Source organism: Hipposideros armiger, unplaced genomic scaffold (genome assembly GCF_001890085.2).
Source record: "Hipposideros armiger isolate ML-2016 unplaced genomic scaffold, ASM189008v1 scaffold_443, whole genome shotgun sequence".
Classification (NCBI taxonomy): Eukaryota; Metazoa; Chordata; class Mammalia; order Chiroptera; family Hipposideridae; genus Hipposideros; species Hipposideros armiger.
Genome location: NW_017731793.1, coordinates 445185 through 452741, shown reverse-complemented (window position 1 = coordinate 452741; position 7557 = coordinate 445185). Strand labels below are relative to the sequence as shown.

At 42.2% G+C, this 7557-nt stretch overlaps 1 protein-coding gene across 1 annotated transcript in view; it reads left to right on the top strand.

Annotated features, from left to right (window-relative positions):
• MAPK1 (mitogen-activated protein kinase 1) overlaps positions 1–7557 on the top strand; it is a 104964-nt gene that overhangs the window by 68515 nt on the left and 28892 nt on the right. Inside the window, exon 4 of the mRNA XM_019665450.1 lies at positions 6187–6303. Coding sequence (XP_019520995.1) covers positions 6187–6303 — 117 coding nt within the window. The remainder of the gene's footprint in view (positions 1–6186; positions 6304–7557) is intronic.

The window sequence follows — 7557 nt, the reverse complement described above, 5'->3', positions numbered from 1 at the left end:
AAAAAAAAAAAAAAAAAAATGGGGCAAAGGACCTGAATATACATTTATCTAAAGAACACATATAAATGACCAATAAGTACATCATTAGTCAGTAGGGAAATGCAAATCAAAACCACACTGAGATACCACTTCATACAAACTAGGATGGCTATAATAAAAAGTCAGATGATAATTATTGGTGAGGATTCCACTCCTTCATATATACCTAAGTGAAATGAAATGAAAACACGTCCACACAAAAAGTAGTACACAAATATTCATAGTAATAAAATAGCCCAAAAATCGAAACAATTTGGATGCCCAGATGATGATGATGAATGAATAAAATATAGATTCATTCAATGGAATAAAAAGGAATGCAGTATTCATACATGTTACAACATGGATGAATCTTGCAAACATTATAATGTAAGTGAAAGAAGCCAATCTTAAAGGGCCACATATTGTATAGTTTCATTTATATGAAATGTCTGGAATGGACAAATCTATGTTGACAGAAAGTAGATTAGTTGTTGCCTAGGACCAGTGGGATTGGTAAGAAACTGCTAATGGGTACAAGATTTCTTTTTGCAGTTATAAAAATGTTCTAAAATTGGATGGTGGTGATGGTTATATAACCCTGTGATTATAATACCCAAATCCTTTGACTTGTATGCTTTAAATGGGTGAGTTGTATGGTATGTAAATTATACTTCAATAAAGCTGTTTAAAAAGTACAGATAGATTTATAGCAGTGACCATTTCTTGGACTTCAGTTCAACAGACATTCCTGTGAGAAGCCCTATACGGTGTACCTGGCAAGGGAGATGAGTGTCTGTCTCTGAAAACTGATAGGTCAGAAATCTGAAACAGTAGGTAATTGTAATAATATCTGCTGTAACTGAGATATTGAAAAGAATGGTATACAAATGCAAAGGAGACGGGTTAGTTCTGGCTAGGGCTATGAGAGGCATCAGGAGGAAGGGGAGGTATCCCTCTAAGGATGGGCAGGCTTTCGGTAGACGAGTCGCTGTGTTGGGCATAGGATATTGAAGGCAGAAGGAACAACAGAAATAAAATTAAAAAGTAGTAAGGGACTAGTGCACAAACTCTGAGACCTGTGTGGCTGCAGCTTTGGGTGAGTAATAGGAAGTCACTGACACTGAGCTGGAGAGGTTGGTTGGAAGTAATTGTGGAGAGCCTTCTGGAAATATCTAAAAAAAGGCAGTGAGTTCTGTCTTTAGGTGGTCAGCTTATCTGCTGTCGTTTGGAGTCTAAAACGGGTGGCCGACACCCTGTCAGCTTCCTACATCAGGAACTATTAGATTGGACTGTGTTACCTCTTAGGATCCTTCCAAGTTAGATTCATGTACTTTCCACATGGGATGTAACCAGATCCTTTTCAGTGGACCTGTGCAATTAAAAGTCAGGTGGGAACAAAAGGAATGAAGGTCATTTTAGGAGTGGCCACACTTCGTTGGCTTTTAGTGGTTTTCTTGAGAAATTACAATGAATATTTTACTGTCTCCTAGTGTTTTTCATTTTTCTTTCTGTTTCTTTCTGACACAACACTGTTATGGCAGATTGCTTTTGTTTGTTTTGGGAGAGACATTTTCAATCAGTATTTTAAGTACATAATATTTCTGGGAAAAGTTGACTTAACTTTTGCATGAAAATGCTCATCTTTAAGAAGACAAACAATCACACTACTTTGTTGGCTCTACGCTGTTTGTGGACTTCTCTTTACATAGGGCCATTTTATTCACTACTCACCAAAATTTATACCTAAGCTAATAGGTGTAGTGTTGGCCATCTGCACTATCCAGACATTGTTTTTGTTGTTGTTGTTGTTTTTTGTTTTGTTTTGTTTTTAGCTGAGCCATCCTGCCGCCTGTTGGCAGCTCAGCAGCAACTCAGCTCAGGCTAGGAATCAAACCGCTGTTGCTCAGAGCTTGCACTCTTGAGCGAGCTCTTAACCAACTGAGCCACTCGGCCGGCCCTCAGGCATTGTTTTTAAAACCCAATTTAATACACAGACTCAGAAACACAATAGGAGGGTCTAGATATTTACAGCAGTGTAATTCACCCCCGTTTTAAAAAAGTACATATGGGCTGTGCATCGTTCACATGGGCATAAATATTCAAGCGAGAAGCTCATTCCAAAGATGAGTGTGGTATGTCACTAAGTCACTGATTGGTGATGGCAAGGATGTCCGAAAGGCGGGTCAGGGTATGGTGGCAGTTCAGGTGCATAGGTCCTGGTTGAGAGAGCGCCGATAGGGAGAAGTCTTTTCCGCTTGAGCTCTGGGGTCACTGTACACCCATCACATTCTCAGTACCTTGGGGTGATCCTGCTGCTCATCCCACAGGCCCCTGTGCCTAGAAAGTTTGTAACCGGTGACCTTACTCACCTTTTATTATTTAGGTCCTTTTGAATTTTCAAATAGGTAATTATGTCATTTCTTCCTTTTTCCATTGCCTTCTGTGTTACCAAAGTGTTTCCTACTCTTGAGCCCTCAGATTATCAGCTCTTCTCAGTGTCTCAATTCTTTAACTGTTAACTCGGGTATCAGCTAAGGCCAACAGCAATGAGTTTTTTGGTTTTCATAAACGTGCTTTGCATTTGTTATCTGAAGCTGAGACCCAGCAGATGCTGGCTGCTCCGGACCCTTGTTGGGACCCTGTCTGGTAGACTTTCCCTTTATTTCTCAGGGCCACAGAAACACAAGGGATTGGAAAGTCTGCTAACTTATTTTTAGTGGAATTGCCACGGGGATGTGTTCTCTAGCAGTCTGTGTCCTTGCTTTGTGCTAGACTGAGCCCACAGAAATCCCATTAGTCTTGGGATGCTGAGATCACAGCATGTGTGGTTCTGGGTGTGCCTGGACTCTGGAAGATAGGAAATGAAACCTTTTTGGAGCTTCCTTTGTTTTATGAAAATTTGAATTTACACTGCCCCAAAAGTAGCCAGGTAGGAGTACTATAGGTCATTTTATGTTTCTTGTACCATATGCTAGTTGTCTATCTTCCTTCACAGGAATTGTCATAAATATTACTGTTCCTTTAATAAGAGAGAGAGAAGAGAGAGAGAGATGGTGGTGGGAGAAACCAGATCAGGAATGTGGCTTGGCGGCAGTTTGTGAATGGTCTTGAAAGTCATGCTTAAAGAACGTGGACTTCATTCAGTAGGTGGAAGTGATTGGTTAAAAGATTTTTGAGCCAGAGAGGTGACTTATATTTTAGAAATAACACATACGCAAAATTTTATCTTTTGTCTAAATCCAGAGGAGTGTGGAGACATCAGCATCAATACTTGGCCTTGCTGAACTATGAATTTATTATTATTTTTTAAAGATTTTTATTGGGAATTGGGGAATGGGAACAGCACTGGGGAATTGGGAGAAGGGGAACAGACAAGTTGCTGTCCTTTTGTTCTTTAGTCTAGTTGTGGAGGACGTTGCTTCACTGGCTTCTGGACAGCCGCTTAAGGCGGCTGCTGGCTGCTCATGCTGGCTGCTGGCTACACATGGTAGCCCACGGCAACCCACTGCCACAGGGGCTGCAGCCTACGCCGTTGCCAGCAACTCACAGCAGCCCAGCTCCAGGTTGAGCTGTTGTTCAGCATCTTAGCTGTGGAGGGCGGCGTCACTGGCCCTCATATGTGGGATCTGAACCGGGGCCCTCTGGCATCCCAAGACAGCTCTTAACCATCGCGCCACTCAGCCGGCCCTGTGATTGATTATGTTCTGATTTTTTTTTTTTAATATATCTGGGATTTGTTTTGGAATTCAACTGACCCACAAAAAAACTGTATCAAGCCTGGACCCATCCAGCCTGTGTGACACGGTGCCTAGAGAACGGTGAAGGGTCTATGGTCATGGTCCAGGGCCTGTGCTGGTTTTTTACTTTTTGTTTATTTTTTTAAGATTTTATTGGGGAATCGGGGAAGAGGAACAGACAAGTTGCTGTCCTTTGGTTCTTCAGTCTAGTTGTGGAAAACGGTCACTTCACTGGCCCATGTTGGTATTATCATTGCGCTCTTCCCCGGGGGAGGCAGTCGCTTGCAGGCCATTGGATGGCAGCTCACGAAAGCTCACGCTGGCTGCCGCCGCTCACAACAGCCTGCTACAGCCCCACGGTCTCTCAGCAGCCCAGCTCCACGTTGAGCTGTTGTTCACCATCTAAGATGTAGAGGGCGCAGAATCACTGGCCCTCGTGTGGGATCCGAACCGGGGCCATGCTGCTCATAGCTGGCGTCCCAAGCCAACTGTTAACCAACACACCACTCGGCTGGCCCTGTGCTAGTTTTTTGTTGCTGACAAGACACAGTATTTTTTCCCTGCATGATTCAGAATGTGGCTTCAAGTGTCCATTTACAATACAGAAGGCACACTGAGTGGTGAGCTTTGTTTGAACTTGAACTGGAAAATAAAAAAAAGAGAAACTATGGGTTACAGATACTGAAAAGTTAAAGCCACACAATTGAAATCTTATCGGTGGTAGTCCAAGATGGCAGGTGAGGGCTCTGAATGGCGTAGATGTAAGAAGAAATCAATCATTCATTGCTTCTCTAAGTTGGAAATCATGCCAAATGGGATCATGTTGCTAGTGAGCCTCTTAGGCACAAGTACTTAGAAGGCTTTCTGCAGTTTACTTCATAGGAATTGGTAGAAAAGGTTCTAAAGAAACAAATAGGGTGCAGGTACATGAAAGCCTCAAGATAAAGTAAGCCAAACTTAGAACTTACGATGATTCCCCCTTAAAAGCTTATGGCCATATATCAACCAACTCCTCTGACCTCATGGGTGTTGGGGGTGTACTGGCATTGGCAAGCAAGCCAGGTTCGAAAGGTGAGACCAGTGCCTGTGGTGGAGGTTATGCATACTAAGCAAGTGCAGTGGCTGTAGTTAGCTGTCAGAGCTATGGAGCAAGACTCAGGATTTCCTCACCGTGCAACTCTGTGACACACAGTACACATAGAAAGTGGCCTTCGAAATAGTAACTGGGGGAGCAGATGTGCTCTTGCTCCTTTTGGAGATACAATGACAATATGTCAAAAGACGGAAGTTATACAACACAGATACGTAACTTGAATGCTACAGTTGAAGCAAGCCGCAGGACCTGTGGGATCAGAGGTGCTACATGACGGTGCCAGTATCCAAGGCTAGAGGAAGACATTTGTGAGGTGGATGGGAGCATTCCTGAATCTTTCTGAATTATTGAGGCACTCAACTATGAGATATCTAAGCAGAGATGGATGTCCATTTAAGTCCTATGACTATCCCTTAGGCATGTCCCTTCTTTTTGCCTCCATTTTATGGCCTGAGTGCAGGCCCTGATCACTTCTTAGCTGAATTAAAGCAGTAAGCCTGCAAACTAGTCTCTTCTAAGCTGCCTTCTATACTCTGGCCTATCTTTGTTAACATACCTCTCTCTTTCTCGGGTTAGTTCCCCAGGAACCAACGACTTAAAATATCCTGCAATCATATTGAACTAAGTATATTGTAGTTATATACTTGTAGTTATATTTTATATATGTTGGAGTCTGGAGTAGCACCAAAGTATTGGATGGCCAGATGATGAAAGGCCAGCAGTACTTTTGTGAGTCAGGAGAAATTAGAAGCTGTATATTAAAAAATAAAAAATTGTGTAAGTATAAGGAACATTTTTTAAAGTTTTGGGAGTGGATTTGACTACAAGAAAGGGGAAGAATCTTGCAAATATGTACTCTCATGGAACAGGTGGAAGAACAGCAGTAAGTAGTCTGAGAAGTAGAATTGCCGGTTGAGGAGCTGATTTGAGCACCGATGATCCTGGGAGCACCAGCAGGTGAGGGTCCTAGAAGGACCCTGGGCAGTTTTTGGTGACTTTATTTTTACACAGAACAGTTTTTGTCAAACCACCTAAATGAGATTGTTGTGGGATAAGCAGATAATGAAAGGTGGGATGTGCCTTTTAAAATGTGTCCTGGTACAGACTCCCCCAGCCTGTTCTTTGTCCCTAACATGTGGATTGTCATCTGCCTTTCAGGTGGTTGTGAGGATTAATTAAGAATGAGTATGTAGAATTCCCAGCAAAATCGCTGCCACATAGTACAAGTAGCAACTTATTACCATAATTATTACTGTTGTCTTTTGTTATTTTTATGATGTTTTGATATTAAATTGGTTAGACTCTCTAATGTATCACATTTTTTTTCTCTCGTAGATCTGCGATTTTGGCTTGGCCCGTGTTGCAGATCCAGACCATGATCACACAGGGTTCCTGACGGAGTATGTAGCCACACGTTGGTACAGGGCTCCTGAAATTATGTTGAATTCCAAGGTAAGGGCCAAGTTTGCATAAAAAGAAAACCAGCAAGCAAAAGAACTTCGGATGTGTGTTGTAGTAAGCCTCCCTCTCAGTAAGCCTGTTTCCACCTGGGTTGAGTCTTGACCTGCCTGGCCAGCCTGTGTTTGGCCAGTACCAAGGTGCTGTCCTAATCTCCTGTTCAGCACTGAACTTCTGGGCCCTGTGTTTTGGCCTCTCCTCTTCAGCTGGAGTAGTAGTAGTACTTGATGCATTAGAGAGTTGAAGGGCGTGCCTCTCTGGTCACTGTTAAAATAAATGGTCTTTGTCCTGGTCCCGCCCCTTGGTCAACTCTCCTGAACCTGTGGCAGCTTTTTACACCTGCTGCCACTGCTGGGTGAGGCTGGGCTTGTGTTAGATGTTATCCGATAGTGTGTCTTTCAGTGAACGTGGACCAGGGCTGTTCTGTAAAGGTCCAATTTATCTGATAAGAATCTCCAGCAAAATTGTAATATAATTTGGAGAAAACATAGGTGTGGAAAGAAGAGGAATGCTATGGATTCTTTCAGAATTATATGGTAATCCAAATGACGTATTCCTATGATCTACAAGTGGGTGTGAAGAGTGTATCCAGGTCCCAGGCAAATTCCTCTAACAAGGTCTGTGTCTTGATCAGAAGAAATGATTGAATAAATATATAAAAGCAAGAAAAAGTGAAGTATGACATCTTCGTTAGGCTTTTTAGGTGGCAAGCATCAAGGGCTTCCATGGAGATTGAGATTCAATATTTTTAATATATCATTTGCAAATAGTATGTGAATAAGGTGTCATTTGGAGGATTTAAGTGAGCCTGACATACTGCCTATATCTAATATCTCAAGATTATGAGATTCTTGAACTGAATTCCATTTACCGTAATGGAACGTTAAGATACATGAAGAAAAGCAATAAAAATAGACATTGGGCCTCGTGTGTCAGGTCTAAGAACCAGAAATTGGATTCTCTTCCTCCATCCATTATGAGTAGAAGGGTTTGGGATGAACATTAGATTGCTTTTGTTAGGAAATGGAATTTGTTTAAAGCAATTATTCTTTTTTTTTTTCTATTGTGAAATACAAATTTTTTGGAATAAGTTTCAACTGTATCACAGTGCAATAGTTATACTTTTTACCCCTCGAGGTGACAACCCCCTCCCCCAATCCGCCGCCCCACTCCCCCCCAATATCATACATATCTATTACAATTCCCTTGACTCCACTCCCACACTATACTCCACGTCCCATGACTATA